Source organism: Bombyx mandarina, chromosome 12 (genome assembly GCF_030267445.1).
Source record: "Bombyx mandarina strain Sakado chromosome 12, ASM3026744v2".
Classification (NCBI taxonomy): domain Eukaryota; kingdom Metazoa; phylum Arthropoda; class Insecta; order Lepidoptera; family Bombycidae; genus Bombyx; species Bombyx mandarina.
In genome coordinates, this window is record NC_143219.1 from 5,650,637 (window position 1) to 5,671,525 (window position 20,889).

General features: G+C 40.6%; 1 protein-coding gene across 2 annotated transcripts in view; it reads left to right on the plus strand.

Annotated features, from left to right (window-relative positions):
- Positions 1-20,889, plus strand: part of Cad86C (Cadherin 86C) — a 134,960-nt gene that overhangs the window by 97,505 nt on the left and 16,566 nt on the right. For both annotated transcript variants that reach the window (XM_089731857.1, XM_089731858.1), the window contains exons 3-6: positions 13,909-14,096; positions 15,603-15,847; positions 17,578-17,661; positions 19,831-19,956. In XM_089731857.1, coding sequence (XP_089587983.1) covers positions 13,909-14,096; positions 15,603-15,847; positions 17,578-17,661; positions 19,831-19,956 — 643 coding nt within the window. The remainder of the gene's footprint in view (positions 1-13,908; positions 14,097-15,602; positions 15,848-17,577; positions 17,662-19,830; positions 19,957-20,889) is intronic.

Genomic DNA, 20,889 nt, shown 5'->3' on the forward strand with positions numbered 1-20,889 from the left:
GAACCGCTCAGGTCCGAGAAGTTGGGGCCTCGCCGCAAGGCGAGTGTTTTCTAAGACCCAGGGTAGCCCCACCTGGGCACGTAGCCATCATGGACGCTGTATTTGCGGAATTTCTCCGGCTTCGCTACCCAAAGCTCACTTCCGAGTTTCAGGCCTTCAAGGCCGATCACACCGCGAGCCCTCTCGTGGACTCCGCCGAGCTCGCTGCTCCTGCGTCGCCTGTACCTGCGTGCAAAGCTTCTGCATCGAGCACCGCAGCCTCCGTCGTGCCTGCCGTTCCCGCGTCGCCTATACTGGCGAGTAAAACTGCTGCGTCGTCCGCCGTGGTCACCGTTCCAGCAGCGCGATCATCCGCGGCCTCCGTCGCACCCTCCAAAACACCTACTCATAGGTCACCTGCGCCCGCCTCCTCGTCCTTCGACTCTGACTCGGAGATGGAGGTCGACCTCGCCCCCGCCTCATCGACGGATGGATTCACCCTGGTGCAAAAGGGTAAGAAGCGTGCCGCGGAGTCTCGAGCTCCCGCGGCCGCTATAATTAGCAAAGCCGCGAACGGGTCGCGTCCCCGCCCTCAGACTCCCGTTGCGCCTCCAGCCCGTGCCACTCCGTCGCCGCGTCCGGTGGCACAAAATAAAACCCAGACCCCTCCCCCGGTAATCCTTCAAGAGAAGGCAGCTTGGGAACGAGTTTCCCTGGCCCTTAAGGCCAAAAATATCAATTTCACGAATGCCCGTAACCTCGCGAACGGCATTCAAATTAAAGTTCGAACACCCGACGACCATAGGGCCCTCTCTTCTTACCTCCGTAAGAAGCGTATAAGTTTCCACACGTATACGCTCCAGAAGGAGCGCGAACTCCGTGCCGTTATACGTGGCATCCCTAAAGAGTTGGATGCCGAGCTCGTTAAGGCCGACCTTCTCGAACAAGGCCTACCGGTTAACTCCGTACACCGCATGCATACAGGCCGCGGAAGGGAGCCATATAATATGGTTCTCGTCGCCCTCCAGCCTACCCCCGAGGGTAAGCAAATATTCAACATCCGAACGGTCTGTAGCCTTTCCGGAATCGCAGTCGAAACCCCACACAAGAAAGGCACACCTAGCCAGTGCCATAACTGCCAATTATACGGGCATTCTTCCCGTAACTGTCACGCGCGCCCCCGATGCGTCAAGTGCTTAGGCGATCACGCCACGGCCCTATGCACTCGCGATCAAAAAACCACGACGGAACCGCCTAGCTGCGTCCTGTGTCGAACACAGGGTCACCCCGCAAATTACCGCGGATGCCCCCGAGCCCCTAAAATAAATCGCCGCGTCGCCCGCCAAAACCGCCTCCGAGCTTCCGGCCCAGACATCAAAGCCTCGGCACCCTCTGTGTCGCAGGCTAAGCCAGCGTTCGTTCCGGCGCCGGTGCCCAGTGTCTCGGCCTGGGCGAAACCGCTGCCGTACACGAACACGGCTACAACTCCCTCCTCCGCAATTCGTCCCGCCCCCGCGACTCGTCCCTCTCCCGCGACTTGCCCTCCGACCGCGTCCGACAATCTCGCTTTAGCGATCGACTTCTTTCAGTCGATCAACTTTGAGCGCGTTAACGCTTTGGGCGACGCCATTCGCGCTGCCTCCACTGCACAACACTTTATCGCCGTTGTGCAAGAATACGCCGACGTATACGCGTCATTAAATACGTACGTCCTCCCCTCACTCCGCCGGTAATCAATGGCGTATATAAGTAGAATAAAGCCCCTATCCGTAACGATAGGATTTTTAACGCTTACGGTCTCGCAAATCAACGTGATCAGGTTTCTGACTTTTTGCGTGACCATCAAATTGATATCTTTTTAGTGCAGGAGACCCTACTTAAGCCCGCGCGCCGTGACCCTAAAATCGCGAACTATAACATGGTCAGGAACGACAGTCTCTCTGCTCGTGGTGGTGGTACCGTCATTTACTATAGAAGAGCCCTGCATTGCGTTCCGCTCGATCCTCCCGCGCTCGCTAATATCGAAGCATCAGTGTGCCGAATCTCACTGACGGGACACGCGCCGATCGTTATCGCGTCCGTTTATCTCCCACCGGATAAGATCGTTCTAAGCAGTGATATCGAGGCACTGCTCGGCATGGGGAGCTCTGTCATTCTGGCGGGCGACCTAAATTGTAAACACATCAGGTGGAACTCACACACTACAACCCCGAATGGCAGGCGGCTTGACGCGTTAGTCGATGATCTCGCCTTCGATATCGTCGCTCCGCTAACCCCGACTCACTACCCGCTAAATATCGCGCATCGCCCGGATATACTCGACATAGCGTTATTAAAAAACGTAACTCTGCGCTTACACTCGATCGAAGTAGTTTCAGAGTTAGATTCAGACCACCGTCCCGTCGTTATGAAGCTCGGTCGCGCTCCCGATTCCGTTCCCGTCACGAGGACTGTGGTGGATTGGCACACGCTGGGCATCAGCCTGGCTGAATCTGATCCACCATCGCTCCCGTTTAGCCCGGACTCTACTCCGTCTCCTCAGGATACCGCTGAAGCCATAGACATCTTAACGTCACACATCACCTCGACATTAGATAGGTCATCGAAACAAGTTGTAGCGGAGGACTTCCTTCACCGCTTCAAATTGTCCGACGATATTACGGAACTCCTTAGAGCTAAGAACGCCTCGATACGCGCCTACGACAGGTATCCTACCGCGGAAAATCGAATTCGAATGCGTGCCCTACAACGTGACGTAAAGTCTCGCATCGCCGAAGTCCGAGATGCCAGATGGTCTGATTTCTTAGAAAGACTCGCGCCCTCTCAAAGGTCTTACTACCGCTTAGCTCGTACTCTCAAATCGGATACGGTAGTAACTATGCCCCCCCTCGTAGGCCCCTCAGGCCGACTCGCGGCGTTCGATGATGATGAAAAAGCAGAGCTGCTGGCCGATACATTGCAAACCCAGTGCACGCCCAGCACTCAATCCGTGGACCCTGTTCATGTAGAATTAGTAGACAGTGAGGTAGAACGCAGAGTCTCCTTGCCACCCTCGGACGCGTTACCACCCGTCACCCCGATGGAAGTTAAAGACTTTATCAAAGACCTACGTCCTCGCAAGGCTCCCGGTTCCGACGGTATATCCAACCGCGTTATTAAACTTCTACCCGTCCAACTCATCGTGATGTTGGCATCTATTTTCAATGCCGCTATGGCGAACTGTATCTTTCCCGCTGTGTGGAAAGAAGCGGACGTTATCGGCATACATAAACCCGGTAAACCAAAAAATCTTCCGACGAGCTACCGCTCGATTAGCCTCCTCATGTCTTTAGGCAAACTGTATGAGCGTCTGCTCTACAAACGCCTCAGAGACTTCGTCTCATCCAAGGGCATTCTCATCGATGAACAATTCGGATTCCGTACAAATCACTCATGCGTTCAACAGGTGCACCGCCTCACGGAGCACATTCTTGTGGGGCTTAATCGACCAAAACCGTTATACACGGGAGCTCTCTTCTTCGACGTCGCAAAAGCGTTCGACAAAGTCTGGCACAACGGTTTGATTTTCAAACTATTCAACATGGGCGTGCCGGATAGTCTCGTGCTCATCATACGGGACTTCTTGTCGAACCGCTCTTTTCGATATCGAGTCGAGGGAACCCGCTCCTCCCCGCGACCTCTCACAGCTGGAGTCCCGCAAGGCTCTGTCCTCTCACCCCTCCTATTTAGCTTATTCGTTAACGATATTCCCCGGTCGCCGCCGACCCATTTAGCTTTGTTCGCCGACGACAAGACTGTTTACTATTCCAGTAGAAACAAGTCCCTAATCGCGAAGAAGCTTCAGAGCGCAGCCCTAGCCCTAGGACAGTGGTTCCGAAAATGGCGCATAGACATCAACCCAGCGAAAAGTACTGCGGTGCTATTTCAGAGGGGAAGCTCCACACGGATTTCCTCCCGTATTAGGAGGAGGAATCTCACACCCCCGATTACTCTCTTTAGTCAATCCATACCCTGGGCCAGGAAGGTCAAGTACCTGGGCGTTACCCTGGATGCATCGATGACATTCCGCCCGCATATAAAATCAGTCCGTGACCGTGCCGCGTTTATTCTCGGTAGACTCTACCCCATGATCTGTAAGCGAAGTAAAATGTCCCTTCGGAACAAGGTGACACTTTACAAAACTTGCATAAGGCCCGTCATGACTTACGCGAGTGTGGTGTTCGCTCACGCGGCCCGCACACACATAGACACCCTTCAATCTCTACAATCCCGCTTTTGCAGGTTAGCCGTCGGAGCTCCGTGGTTCGTGAGGAACGTTGACCTACACGACGACCTGGGCCTCGAATCTATCCAGAAATACATGAAGTCAGCGTCGGAACGGTACTTCGATAAGGCTATGCGTCATGATAATCGCCTTATCGTAGCCGCCGCTGACTACTCCCCGAATCCTGATCATGCAGGAGCCAGTCACCGTCGACGCCCTAGACACGTCCTTACGGATCCCTCAGATCCAATAACGTTTGCACTAGACGCCTTCAGCTCTAGGAGCAGGCTTAGGGACCTCGGTAACCGTACTCGAACTCGACAAAGAGTTCGCCGTACAACCTAACCCATGAATCAGCTCGCTGAGTTTCTCGCCGGATCTTCTCAGCAGGTCGCGATTCCGATCCGGTAGTAGATTCATTCGCGAAGCAGCTACTCTTGAGTTGTTAGGTCTCCTTCGGAGGCGCTCGGGTAGCTGTTAGCAAATCCCACCCCTCCTGGCTGAGCCTTGGCTCGCCCACCTGTCCTGGTGAAACTGGAAAGGCCTCCGGGCCACCAGTAATCCTTCAATCATAAAAAAAAAAAAAAAATGAAAATCTGAATTGATTCTGACAAAAATTTCCTAATGAATTTCTCAATTTTGTACCGGAAATATTCAGGTCTCCTATGTAAAAATCTTAAAAGCTGTACAAACGGTTTGTCTTTAAATATACAGTGAAGAATTTGAAATGAAGAAAAAAGATCTTTAAATGAATGAAAATGAACTTGAAATTGTGACGGAGCACTGATAACGAAACGGAATCTAATTGGCAGAGGGAGGATCCGAGAATAAATTTCCTGATATTATATGAACGTTTCTATGAAATAGCAAGTTTTACAAAATAACAAATACATATAAAGTTGACTTTACTGCGAACACACATCTTCTATAATATACTTCATGTATCATATACATAATTTAGTATAGATTGAACCCCGGAATTGTCTATTTATCTAGAAGAGATATTCTTAGTATTCCTATCCAACGATTGTAAATCAAGCAGTAACAAATTCAGAATATTATTACTTTTTAGAATAAATATTTGAATGTTTCATATAAGCAATTCATATCACCAAAAACTGATTGTTAAATACATGTATATTTAGCATTTTTCTGGCCGGGTTCCGATCCTCCTACGAGGTCCCCGCGCCTAGGGGGCGCGCGGGGTATGTGGGACTGGTCCGTGACTGCGAAAGGAAGGATCCGTGAACCCAACGATGTTTTCAGGATTCTACCCAGTGAGGTAAGGGGGTTACCACGGTAAGCACTACAACCAGACAGCGCAGCTCACTCCAACGACGCCCGGCTGACGCAGCCTTCGACGAATGGAAGGTTCTGAAACGTCGGCCGTCTCGGTATGGCAGCCCCTCGGGCCGCCCAGACGGGGGGAGGGGGGGTGTTATGTTTTTACCAAATGCGATTTTTTATTCTCATTGTATTTTGTTTGTATAACGTAGAATAACAATACTTTGAGCTAGGTTATAGCTACATCTTCACCCTTGCCGCTCCTCTCTCCTCCTTTATACATTAGGAATAATAATACTGTAGTAGTTAGGACTGCGGGGTTTCTGTATATATTAGTACCACACCATTTCTAAGGATTGAATTTAGTAGAGTACGGGCCGCAGCAATAGCTGAATATTATGCCATCGTACTGGGGCTGATGGCATTTACTGATGATAAATGTATCTTGTCTATTTCTGCCACGGTGCAGACATGCGTTCAGGTTTGATGGGTGGGGCAGCTGTACCATAATAGAATTCAACTCAGGTTTCATGTCACAGGGCGAATGGTGGTATTTACTTGTACCATCATCCCATCTATTTCTGGTTTAAAGGGTACACACTCTTTATTTGGTCAAAATGAGATTTCGATATAATGTAGCAAAGTAGACGACTGTATCATTAAGTTAGGTCCTGAGAATGTGTGCATAAGCTCAAGCCAAAAAAAGATGAGTTTCAACAATACCAATTATTTCTATCACCTTTGTAGTTCTAATCCGCAGTCAATATTAACTTTCCAATATAGGATTAGCTTAATCCCGTTTAAGAACTTAACAGACTTCCCATCGGTTTAAGAAAGTGATTCTAAAGCCGTATTATTCACGCAATAAAATATGTCGTATCGATTCTGATGTGGAGGGAATTTATATTAAGCTTTTCCATAAATAACTCAATTGGTGGATGGTAATTTTTACGATCGGATCGTTTATTACTATGAAATGGAATGTTAGAATCGTATTTTAGGAATCGATCAGTCAGGAACAATAAAATTATACTGGTGCTGTCCAATCGCGATTTGAATTGAGTTCAACATTCGCTCGCCTCCCTTAGTTAATAATCACATTTCATATATACACAGCTGTATCTGAGGTGAATTGCAGCTCTGGAAAAGTTTTCATGGGTTATATTAAATAAATCCAAATCTAAAATTTAATAAAAATAATAATATTTTTTTATCTTATAACAAACAGTGAAAATATATTAACGGCCGTCTGGTGTAGTGGTAAGTGGCATGGTCACTACATAAGGGGGTCGCGGGTTCGAATCCCGCCAAGGGAAGATATTTGTATGATAAATATAAAATGTCTTTTCCAGGGTTATGGATGTATATTATATATGTCGGAGGAGAAACGCCGAAGGAATGTTTTTAAAAAGTGTGACGTCACCATTGCTGACGTCACGGTCATTAAGTTCTCGACGATGACTCATGTTTGGGCTTCCAAAACAAAACTTCACCAGAACTTCACAATAACTGCGTATATTTCACGAGAAGCGTGACAACGTTCAGAGAGATCCGTACTGTACTACGGCTCGGACACGAATGAATAAACCCTAGACAGCACGGCCGTATTTATAGGACTTTACACGTCAGCGTGTTGACAAGTATTAAACACGTGACCGTGTTTACAAGATTTTAAAGTATTGAAATTACAATAAAAGGGACTGTTTAACATCAATTTCTTATCACAGAGTAATTAGTTGATGATCAGTAGGTAAATAGTCATATTTGCGCCGACACGGCCATACTGACAGGCGGTGCGCGCTCTGCACCGGCCTCGTTGATTCTCGTAGGTTTTTTCTTTGATTCTCATTGACCTGCAGGAATAAAAAGTTTCTCTGAGTAGCGCATCTGTTATACTTGCGTTACTTGTAACTATGTAGGTTTGAGACTTATTAATGCGATTTGATTGTAGGGTTCTCGGAGGGTATCGTAGGGTTCTCGGAGGGTATCGTAGGGTTCTCGGAGGGTATCGTAGGGTTCTCGGAGGGTATAGTAGGGTTCTCGTAGAATTCTCGGCGGTTCTCGTAGAATTCTCGGCGGTTCTCGTAGAATTCTCGGCGGTTCTCGTAGAGTTCTCGGCGGTTCTCGTAGAGTTCTCGGCGGTTCTCGTAGAGTTCTCGGCGGTTCTCGTAGATTTATTTAAGGTGTTCGGATAAGGATGTTGTGTAGTGTGATGTTGTGGCGTACACTGTGGTACTTATGTAGTGGGCGTACACTGTGGTACTTATGTGGTGGGCGTACACTGTGGTACTTATGTAGTGGGCGTACACTGTGGTACTTATGTAGTGGGCGTACACTGTGGTACTTATGTAGTGGGCGTACACTGTGGTACTTATGTAGTGGGCGTACACTGTGGTACTTTTGCCGAGGCGTACACTGTGGTACTTATGTGGTGGAACTTTAGTAATCAAAAATAAAAACTTATCTTTGAGTGTTGATTTTGTTGCTCGACCATGCTGATTTGTGAAGTAGATGTATAGGCTCATCGGCTGTTGCTGGGGGGTAGTCTTCTTCCGCCGATACGGTTATCTGGTCACCAGGTTGTTGCTGAGCGGAGGCGGCGTGTGATCCCGCTTCTGATGTCGGAGGAGAAACGCCGAAGGAATGTTTTTAAAAAGTGTGACGTCACCATTGCTGACGTCACGGTCATTAAGTTCTCGACGATGACTCATGTTTGGGCTTCCAAAACAAAACTTCACCAGAACTTCACAATAACTGCGTATATTTCACGAGAAGCGTGACAACGTTCAGAGAGATCCGTACTGTACTACGGCTCGGACACGAATGAATAAACGCTAGACAGCACGGCCGTATTTATAGGACTTTACACGTCAGCGTGTTGACAAGTATTAAACACGTGACCGTGTTTACAAGATTTTAAAGTATTGAAATTACAATAAAAGGGACTGTTTAACATCAATTTCTTATCACAGAGTAATTAGTTGATGATCAGTAGGTAAATAGTCATATTTGCGCCGACATATATATATGTGTATAATAAAAATCCTACATTTATTTCCGTTATCTGGTACCTGTAACACAAGTTCTTACGAACTTAGCACGGGACCAGTTAACGTGGCGTGATTGTTGGTAACTATTTACTTATTTATTTATTGTTATTTATTGTAGTAGCTACAATTTTCGAGCAGGTACTTTGATGTCAGCGCGTTGTTACGTGTGAAGTTTTTACAATTTTAATTTTCAATTAAAATTAATATTTATTTTTGAAAGTAGTCTCAGTTTATATTATCATTTCTGTTTCTCTAATAATAATAATATTTCTTAAATTTGTTTTATATATTATATATAATATATTTTTCGCGCAAGTATTGGCTATATTAAAAATATCTATATCTATAATACTATAAGACAAAACAGTTTCAGTACATTTTTCTAGTTTCTATTTCAAAAGATTTTTTGCAGCCCGTATTGGTGCTATCAATAAATTAAAAATTTAGAAAACCAAGTATATTCCTCCTTGATTAAAAAGCTAACAATATTATTTTTGTATAAGAGAGACAATTATAATATGTATTCGGTAGTCAGCGGCCTGGGTCTGCCCCTGCTGCAATGCTGACGTCCATGAGCGAATGTATCCACTCACCATCAGATGGGCCATATGCTCGACTGCCTACAAGGGCAATAAAAAATTATAAATATATATAAATTGACTTTATCTCTTCTGTATGTATATGTACTGACTGTATATGCATTGACCATTAGATATTCCCAATTAAAATTAATGAAATTAAATTATAGAATTTAGTTGCATTTATTTTGTGATTAAATGAACATCACACTGATATAACATATTATGAACATTATGTGAGATAAATAAATAACACATATAAAAAAAAATGGATCCTTTAGAATTCAGTTGAAGAGACGTAGCTCACGTCGGTCGAACACATATGCTCACGTCTCACGCTCACGTCTGTTGAACACATATGCTTAGTTATGATAATGGTAACCGTGACCAAAGCCGACCAGAGTTTATTACGTGCGGTCGGGGTCGCCAGCGGTGACATCGTGCGCTCGCCATTTTTGCCGCTTATCTAAGCCTGCCCCAGACTGTTCTACACTCCGAGATCGAGCTCGCTTCCTTAAGCCAAACTCATAAATAATAATGACAAATGTTACACTATCGTCGCATTCGTGACATTTGTTTCGACTTTTAATGTCACGAGATATATTATGAGCTAGCCGTACTCGCCCGCTTTACTGGGCATTTAAAATAAACATTACTATTTATGGTCATTATTATTATTATTAAGGAATCTAACACTCATATAAATATTAGCCTATCCATTAAGTACATGTATTTTCTACATGGATACCAGGTTTCAAGTCAATCGGATGCACGGCTCAGTAGTTATAACGGAACATCCGTAAAAACCACTGTAGATTTATATATTAGTATAGATTTAATAACATTTCGTGGTTGGCGGAGACGAATAATAATGTATATCTTCACGAACTAACGCTATTCAATAATATTTGCATATAACAAAATGGACATAAAACTCACGCGAATAAACGTACAGGCCTCGAATGATTTAAGTGCCCAAATCCTCGAACCAAGAGATAATAGTCCCTTAATTAAGTTCTTGCGCTTTTCTGTATTATCGAATGGCAGTAATTGCTTTTCTGTCGAAGAAAAAGTACTCTCACGTAACTGACGCGGCAAACAATAATATGGTAAAATTGCGATGAACGGATCTAGATTATCGTATTACTGAGGATTATTATAATTTATTAAGCTCCAATAAATTAGTTCAATGCTGCTCATAAAATTGCGTTCTTAACGGAATACATAGAGACGTGAGCAGAAATGTGCTGTGAAAATAATGTTGTGTTTAGTTCTGTCGATGGCTGGAATTATCATGTAGTTTATAGATTCGCACGCAACAAGATTTAGAGTCTGCAGCGTCGAGTGTTGGCCGTGGACAAATAATTTACCATTACTTTTGGTGCATACACGAGGTCACAGTATCTTGGTACTAAACTACACAGAATTCTAACAAATTCGTTTCTCAACTCTGTCTTCAATTTCAAGGGTTATTACTTAAACAGTGTCTTAATGACAAGCAATAAGTATAGGTCAAACTAAGTGCCTTTCCAACAATATTAATTGTTTAAGTTCAGTCTATTTGTTCGTGTTTATGTAATTGATGTTAATTTGTTTTGCCTTGTCCACTGTTTTTAAGTGAACTGTCTTTTTTTTTAATTTCATTAATTGAGCATCTTGTATTTTAAAAAAAATATTCAAATAATTTTCAATTAGGTTGTAATCATAAGATACATTTTTTTTTATAGAGTTAAGAATTAATTTTTGAAGATTGTCACTAGCATGGATTCAAATTATTATATTAAATAATGACGATCACTTAAAAACAAAGGTCGTGTTAATACGAAAGTTCTAAAGCACTAAAGCACTAGTGAACTTGTTTGATACAACTGCACCGAAGTAGATAAGGCTGTACACAGGACACGCCGAGAACGGATTTAGTCTAGTTTGCAATTCGAGTCTTGTTACAGCGCGCATTTCAACTAACCCTGTGTTTATATTTAACACAGCAGGCTAGAAAATAATCAGTCGCGATAATTAGATGTTGGAAAAGTTTCGCGGATAGCGCCTGATGTTATTTGAATTTGTATACAAATATATAATATTGTTATTTGATGAACGCCATCGACGAAGTGAAAACATTTTGGAACAAAAATCAACCCTATGTAAAGACAATCTTTTTATTTACTGTCCTTGTCTACGCATACGACCTACCTCATGTTATGTGTGTCAAAATGAGTGACGGTATTCAAGTGTCTATACCCATAGTTGACTATTTAATACCAGGTGTCTATCTACTCATTTAAAGCAAGCAAGCAAGCAGTAGTTTACTGGTGGTAGGACCTCTTGTGAGTCCGCGCGGATAGGTACCACCGCCCGGCCTATTTCTGCCGTGAAGCAGTAATGCGTTTCGGTTTGAAGGGTGGGGCAGCCGTTGTAACTATACTGAGACCTTAGAACTTATATCTCAAGGTGGGTGGCGCATTTACGTTGTAGATTTCTATGGGCTCCAGTAACCACTTAACACCAGGTGGGCTGTGAGCTCGTCCACACATCTAAGCAATAAAAAATAAAAGTTACTAAGTCGAAGTAATGAATACTAAGTTAACCCGCGCTATAAAACTACATTTAGATTTTTTAAGTATATTAATATATATATTTATATACAGTATACAGGGTGTCCCAGAAAGAACGGATAATCCTGAAACACCTCATAGCAGAGCTATTGGGGACACAAAATAAAATTCTACACGGACTGTATAAGAAATATGCTGGAAATCGTATGAGTAGCTAGTGTATTTTTTTGTAAAAGTTAATCTGAACTTAAAGTTTAATCATGAAATTTGGTATCTTTTCTTTATTTTTAATTTGGGTACAACCAAAGAAATATGTTTTTTATTTTATTTTTTCATTTCCCAATAGCTCTACTATGAGGTGTTTTAGGATTATCCATTTCTTCTGGGACAACCTGTATATATATGTATATATTTATTTGAATTTTCGTGATGTGAAACCCCAATTGATTACATTTCTGTTTTACCACTAAAACCATAAATAGTCGTTTCCCGGTCGTTACGCAGAAGCGACAGTGAGTTTCATAGATTTCATAACAGTTTTCCCTTTTGCGGTTTGACGCTTACCGCACGCACCAAGTAATCTTCATTATTTAACTGTTACGGTAAAGATCAGTTTTTTATAACACTACGCATTCAACTGTTAGTATTTAGGATTTTCTCCAGGGTAACTGGAAACCCAACTGGAAATCTACATAACACAAAATAGCAAGTCTCAAGCAAATAGTAAGCATCTATTACAAAGATACATCGACCAGAAATCGAACCCAGATTCCGTGGTCATTGCCTCTCTCTCATGTTACAAAGAAATAACATGATAAATTAATTTGATTCTATGATCCTATTCTATATTAATTTGATAATATAATTTGTTTCGTTATAAATTTCAAATTTCATACGTATTTTGCATTGAGTAATTAATTAACCACATTTGTATATTAACCCTTAATTCCATTTTTGCATTATTGGAGAAATTCACTTACCTTGATGAGCACCTGTATTTCAAGGTTTACCTCGACCTTAACCAAATTATATGTCACTCAAACACGTTACGAGTGAGGACAAACAAACCGAAAAATACGCGAATTATTTTCTCTGGCAAGAATGGTTCTCTTAAATTAATGAAATAAGCTCCATCGAAACAATTTCGCTACAGAATATTCTTCCTGGCAAACGTATCTTTTGTTTCTTTGAAACATTCAGACCAATTTGAATCGTTAAACTTAATTACAGGATTTCTTTCGAATAGGCACAATGGCTCCAAAAACCGTTGATTTCGAAAACAATGCAGAGGCATTACACGAAATTCGAATACATTTATTTGAATAATGTTTTAACAGTAACTTTATATCGATTAATTCGTTTGCCTGCTTGTAAAGATTTCGATTTTTTTAAGGGTCAAAAATATATTACAATAACTTTAAAATCATAGAAAGCTTGATAGTCAAATAGTGGTTTAGATACCAAACGTTTTGTCGATTATTTTCACATTAGAAATAAATACATCAGTAATATATTCTTATAATAGGTATATATACTTTCGAATCAAGGGAAAACAAAAACAATACGCTTCGTCTAGAGTTTAATTTATATCGTACGTTGGGAATTTTTACATTTATTCTATTAACAGGCAAAAAAATTGCGCTAGCTGGTTGTACATATATATTCAAAATACACAGAATATACTTTTAATATCAAGTAATTCAAGTAATCAAGTAGTTAGAGACCTTAGAACTTATATCTCAAGGTGGGTGGCGCATTTACGTCGTAGATGTCTATGAGCTCCAGTAACCACTTAAGTCCAAGTGGCCTGTAAGCTCGTCTACCCAACTATGCAATAAAAAAAATTGTTTACAAAACCTATATATATATATATATATATATAAATGAATTGCTGTTCGTTAGTCTCGCTAAAACTCGATAACGGCTGGACCGATTCTACTAATTTTGGCTTTGAATTATTTGTGGAAGTCCAGAGAAGGTTCAAAAGGTAGATAAATATGAAAATGCACGAAATTAAAACAATTTTGTTTTTCCTTTGATGTGTCCCCCGTCGGACGGATTCCTTTTGTTTATTTTAAGTTTATTTTATACAAAAATTTAGGTCTTTTATTTATCGATTGAGGCACTAAGAAGTCTGCCGGGTCAGCTAGTAAACTAATAAAAATAATACAATCTATATGTTAATTTCGTTGTTCCAGGATGACGTTCGCTTTAGCACTGGTAGTGGTGTTCGCTTGGAGTGTCCATGCTGGCGAGCCTGTGTTCGATCCAAGCACTCTCATGCGGCTAGTGCTGGTACCAGCAGACGCGGCCGTCGGCTCAGTCATTTACCGCGTCAGGGCCTCCGATCCTGATTTTGATTATCCGTTGCATTTCGAGCTCATTGGTAAGTTTCAAAGGAGCATTCGACAGAGAAAAGATTTTGAATTTTTTTTATGCGCAATATAAATATGTTAATCGTTTTTATTATTGTAATATTATAGTCAATCAATACTTGTTGAAGAAAAGCTATTGGTAATTGAAAAGGGGCTAGCCCTGTGCTCCTCACCGATTCTTCTCGGTGGAGTAATGAGTGTGGCAAATTTGAAAAGCCTATCGCGGTAATAACATTTTTGTTTTTACTGCGTAGATGGGTGGACGAGCTCACAGCCCACCTAGTGTTAAGTGGTTACTGGAGCCTATAGACAAATACCACGTAAATGCGCCACCCACATTGAGATATAAGTTCTAAGGCCTCAGTAAAGTTACAACGGCTGCCCCACCCTTCAAACCGAAACGCATTACTAAATTAATTCTGTTTATGACCTAGAGATGGCAAATTTATTAACTATTTCATTTTCTAATCGATTTACATAAAATATGCCATTTGTTCGCTTTAGTTCTAATATCATGCAAATACCAGATTGAGAAAAAAAAAAAAAAAAAATCAAAAATTTCTCAAATTTTAAAAACATATTTGAAATAGTTCTTATTTTCCCGCAAATTAGAAAACAAACATTAAATCTATGAGTAAACTTTCTCATTGTACTTGAGCTCAGATTCCTTATTTCCGAAATGAATCTAATGTTTGATGTGCACTAAAGTCGTAAATGCACGTTGCGGTGCATCAGAAACAAATCACAGTGTGCTGCGCTGCTCATTTAATTCCGCAGCAGGTTTATCCGGTGAGAAAATTAACAGCATCTCTAAACATAAACATTATAATCCAACCCGATAATATTGAACGCCAATTGCTTTATTATTACGCAATTTAACGCATGATTTTCTCAGACATCATTCAATTTTATAAGCTACTGTCGATCGCGTGAAATATTAAATAACTCAATTATTTGAAAATCAATTTTGTTCTATGTTGCGAATTATTTTCCGAAATCCTTTATATTCAGAATGAATTAGTAAAGAACAAGGCCGACTAGATAAATGAGGAAAAACGAATAAGAATATTTTTTTATTGCATAGATGGATGGACGAGCTTACTGCGCCGCACCTGGTGTTAAGTGATCGGTAGGCAGCGGCTTGGCTCTGCCCCTGGCATTGCTCAAGTCCATGGGCGACGGTAACTACTCACCATCAGGTGGGCCGTATGCTCGTCTGCCTAAAATGGGCAATTAAAAAAAAACATTACCGGAGCCCATAGACATCTACAACGTAAATGCCGCCACCAACCTTGAGATATAAGTTTTAAGGTCTCAGTATATTTACAACGGCTGCCCCACCCTTCAAACCGAAACGCATTACTGCTTCACGGCAGAAATAGGCAGGGCGGTGGTGCCTACCCGTGCGGACTGACAAGACGTCCTACCATCAGTAATAGAAAGGTGTGATTGAAGTCGTCCGAACATTGATTGATATTTAAACGTAAAATATTTTAATGGTAAACATTTATGTCTAGGTCAAATGGGTCGTTTAGACATCGGCGTCGAGACGCTCCCTTGCACTCGTTACAACTCCGTGTGCCAAGCCAACGTGATCCTCCTCCGGAGATTGGAGCCAGGACGCTACGTGGACTTCAGGTTGTCGGTCAGAAATACCAGAGGACGAAGCAATCGCATCGCCTGTTCCATAACCGGCACTAATGCGACAACACCAAGGGACACGATTTTCCCTCATCAACCCAGCATAGTGCTAGTACCTGAGGTGAAATTTGAAAACAAATTATTCTTTTAAAATTTATACACTATAGTATCTAATAGTGCGTAACGGTAACAACTATATTTTCTAGCTAATTAAAAACGAAACGGTAAAAGTTTTTACTGGCAAAATTCATCTCATTCATTCCATATTCGGAAAAGTGACTATTCCGGATATCTTGTTTTTTTTTTTTTATTGTCCTTTTAGGCAGACGAGCATACGGCCCATCTGATAGTGAGTGGTTACCGTCGCCCATGGACTTTAGCAATGCCAGGGGCAGATCCAAGCCGCTGCCTGCTGTTAAAATAGACAGTTGACACTTTATCACCTATATCACTTTATTATCAGAATACACGTATACGTCTGCTACGATCAAGGAATAACATCGTTAATTAAAATGAAATCTGCAAAATGTATTACGTTATTTCTGATGAGTCCGAACCAGTATTAGAACAGCAAAATAACCTCTGGTTTGAAAAGCTGTTAGTAAATACAAGTCAAACATCCAGCTAGTGTGTCAAGTGGGTGCCGACATTCGCTATGAATTGTTTAATGGACTCCAATAATTATACCCTAAATACTCTAAGCTGGAATGAATGACTGCTTCGTTGCCGAAATAGGCAGGATGCTGGTGTCTACCCGTGGGAACTTACAATACGTCCTATCACCAGTAATATGGTAGTTATAATTTTTGCGGATTTGATTTTAATACACGATTTTATAGAAATGAGTCTTCGAACTCATGTAATAAGGTCGGTGATGTGATTCGTGTTGTGATTGTCCATGGGCTCTGATAACTTTTAACAGCAGCAGAACTGTAAGCTCTTTCAACTATGTGGGCACATAAAAAAAAAACACGCTTATACTAAATAAACCGTAGCATTTACATTATGCAACTAGAGCTACATGGAAAAAACCAGTTTAACTCACACTTGAACAGATAAATTGCATCCGGCATCGTTAAAACTATAATTCGATTCATATTTTCTTGATGACAGTCATCGTCGGACAACTTATGCATTTCATGGGGCACTCAAATGACATCTGCATGTGATCGTTATCCAAAAATGGGATCAGAAAAATTTGTTGTTATTTATGATTAGTGTTGTGAAAGAACTGTTATGTTTACTGTTTTTTTTTCTTCATTTTAATTATGACTTTTAACGTTACTAGCTTGATATTATCGCGAATATTTTAAAAGCTTTTCGTCTTTGCTGGAGATAGCGCGTTTTTTTTTCTAGACCAGTTAATATTCGTCACTACTTCTAAGTCGTGCTAAATAGTATAAGCATTTAGGCGAGTTGTAGACATGATTAAAAATAATTTCAATTTTGCAGTTAAATTACGTCTATTAAAGCACATTATGCGATTTTATTAAGCACTAGCTGACCCGTTAGACTAGTGCCTCAATCGATAAATAAAATACCTTAACTTTATTTAATTCCGAGCATTTTCATATTTACCTACCTTTTGAACCTTCTCTGGACTCCGACAAATAATTCAAGACCAAAATTAGCCAAATCGGTCCAGCCGTTCTCGAGTTTTAGCGAGACTAACGAACAGCAATTCATTTTTATATAGAAGAAGAAGATTAATCGTCCTGTTTTTAACATTCTAGAACACGCTATTTCCAAAGACTACACATATCGCGTCACTAGTCGTCTAATCTATAAAACTTCAAAGTTCATAATTTACCCCATATAGCATTTCCCTTTAAAAACCATTTTTGTTTGCAGGATGCGAAACGTGGTACAGAACTCGAGATTGTTATTGCCAGGAAGAACCCCCTGTCACCAAAACCTTTGGAATTGGAGCTCTGGGTGAGCAATTAATTTGCATTTTAATCGCGTGTTACCTTAGACTACATACCTGCATGGTATCAATTAATATTAAAAATCAATTCATATTTCACCTACATTATGTCAAGAAACGCAAAAATAAAATCATTAAGTGTCAAATATTTTAGAACAGGCTCTCAATTTATGCTGAACCGTTTTTTATCATAAATTTAATTTATAAAATATAATGCAGAATCTGAAAAGGGAGATTTTTGTTATTAAACTCATTATAATTGATATTACGTTATATTGTCACGATCCATTGAAATTTAATTAACAGCTGTAAACGTATAATTATCAGTATTATATGTGACCACAACTGAATCCTTAAACATTCCACTAAATTTAATAAAATACATTTAAGAAACCAAGTGAGATAATTAAATTAACTTCATAAAGTGGTTTTAGATGAGATGCGTGAAGTATGAACCACGCTTAGGGTCACCTAATGATATTTTCAAACGCCGCCGCTTGTTTGGCGCGAGTTTCATCGCAACCACATAATGAAGTTTTGTCTGTGCGTTAATGGCTTATCATTTTCACGGCGATGCAACCCTAACACGGGAAAAGTAATTTTACATGGCTTCTCGCGGATAAAGGAAGTTGTGTATTATAGAGAAAATAGGCTGTTAAGGGAAGGCGGGATGCGTAATGAACTGTAAATTACAATAATCAAGTATAGTATTGAGTTAAAGCGAATTTTGCTTTCCAATGCATGTTAATTATTGAGTTCTTGTGTCAGTCTAGTGAAATGAAAATAACTGGTTTTTATTACTTACCACTTAATGAGTTAACATATTTGAAAATACAAAAATTAAAATATATTTACTTTAATATCTGCTATAATGAAAATTTTAACACGCAGGCCTATACATAAATTGTATGTAATATATATATATAAATGAATCGTCTGCGCTGTGTCCAATTATTAAGATTTTGGTAATTAATACTACAAATGTCAATTTCTATCTTCTTTCTAAAGTGCAGATCACGGGACCCAAAGACGACTATGTCAGAGTTTAATTTAAAAAAAATATATATCAAACTGATATGAGTTTACGAAATATTTCCACCGTCGACATTATTTAAGAGAAAACAAACTCAAAAAATATTGAAATTCGTACAAAGCAGAATTTACTCCTTATCTTTATAGTATTTATCCTTCAGATAAAGTAGCCAGAATTAAAGATCTATGACAGCTGTCTATGGTAGCCGCTAAGCAATAGAGAATTCCTGATTTTTCCGTCGGAACTATAGCGATTAAAAGCGAAACAAATCCAAAAAGGCTTCGAGTTTTAAATACGCCATTATTGTACATTAGACTTGAGGCGTTAAAAGTCCTGTAGTAACCGGAGAGTAGGCTGATTGCGTCCCAAGGCCATGGACTAACACGCTAATGGAGTTCATGTTTCACTTTTTTATACAAATATTCATGTCTTTTTAGCACATCATTTATTTTATTCTCATAATTTAACATGATATTTTTGGATTTAACTAGATTTTATTTTCTTAGCAATTACATATAAATTCGTTTAATCTGTATCGCCGAGATTGCGGGTTTATCGAATCGTGACAATTTTAATAAGATACAATATTTTACTCAAGCAAATAAGAATAAATAGCAATACAGTCGCTATGACGGTACGCATACCCGATCCTGTGAAGAGAATGGTAAACAGTCGACGTCGCCCTAAACACGTCATTACGGATCGTCCCGATCCATTAACGGCGCTTTTAGGTACCTCAAGCACCGGTCATCGTCCTCGTCGAAACCGTCGCTTGCGACGAAGGGCTCGAGGAGTAAATTAACCCATAGACACAGAGCACTGAGTTTCTCGCCGGATCTTCTCAGTGGGTCGCGTTTCCGATCCGGTGGTAGATTCTGCGAAGCACTGCTCTTGCTAGGGCCAGTGTTAGCAACAATCCCGGCTTGAGGCCCGTGAGCTCACCTACACATCAAGGAGAAGCTGAAATAGCCTCCCAAGGCTATCAGCATAGGTAGGATAAAAAAAAAAAACGGTACGTATCATAAAGGTCATTTAAACTAAATTAAAAATAAAGCTTTCCCTCATTTGATTTAGTGTGCTCTTTAAAACAACAAGAACAATTCAACAAATTTAAACTAAGCGTCGAGTTTTATTTTTTTCGCAGGGTTCGCCTTTATTCGCCATACGCCAACGCAGAGTTTCAACAGAAAACACCGAGGGAACGATATTTCTGATTGGACCGCTCGACTTCGAAGCGCAATCGATGTACCATTTGACACTACTGGCCGTGGTACGCTGTGTTTATTCAAATTAATTGAACTTATTTGCATAATTAGGACTAATTATGCCAGAGTCGAAACACCCTAGTTTAACATGTATCGGAATGAACTGCGATCGTGCTTGCAAAATACACTCAAAACGATCTTAATTGGATTTTATCGAACGACATTTAATTTTGTCTTTGTAGCTAACTGAACTGTTTTTCACGAAATCTCAAACTAAGATTATAAAAATAACATTCAATGTTTTAATTTATTCGTTAAGGCAATTTCAATTTTGTTACGGAAACTTCGAACACAAAATTTAAAGAAAATAACAATATGAATAAAAATAATCATAATAATATATCTATTTATTAACATCAACAGCATGTTGAATCTATTAATTTCCTGAAGGGCAGTTTGCCAAGCCCATGTCAAACACTGTTTGAACCAAAATATGATTCCCTTGTTGTTAGTTACTCAATACTAGCAATTTCAATTATCCAAGATTGGTGGATTTTAAGTTTTCTTTTAATATATTACTTTGTTTTCTTTCTAACTAAAGAATTCGAAAAATTTAAATCAATCTTACCTACAAAAGAAATGCTTTTATAATAACAATTTAGCGGCTTGGCTATACCCCTGGCATTGCGGATGATCATGAGTGATGGTATATACTTACCATCGCTAGGCCATATTTTCGACATTTTCGTATATATTTACTGGTGGTAAGGCGTCTTATCAGTCCGCACGGTACGTACCACCACCCTGCCTATTTCTGCCTTGATGCAGTAATGCGTTTCGGTTTGAAGGGCGGCGCAGCCGTTGTACTGTTAAAAGTGAGACCTAAGAACTCACGTCTCAAGGTGGGTGGTGGCATTTACGTTGTAGATGTCCGATAACCACTTAACATCAGGTGGGCCGTGAAATCGTCCATCCATCTAAGCAATAAAAAAGCCTAA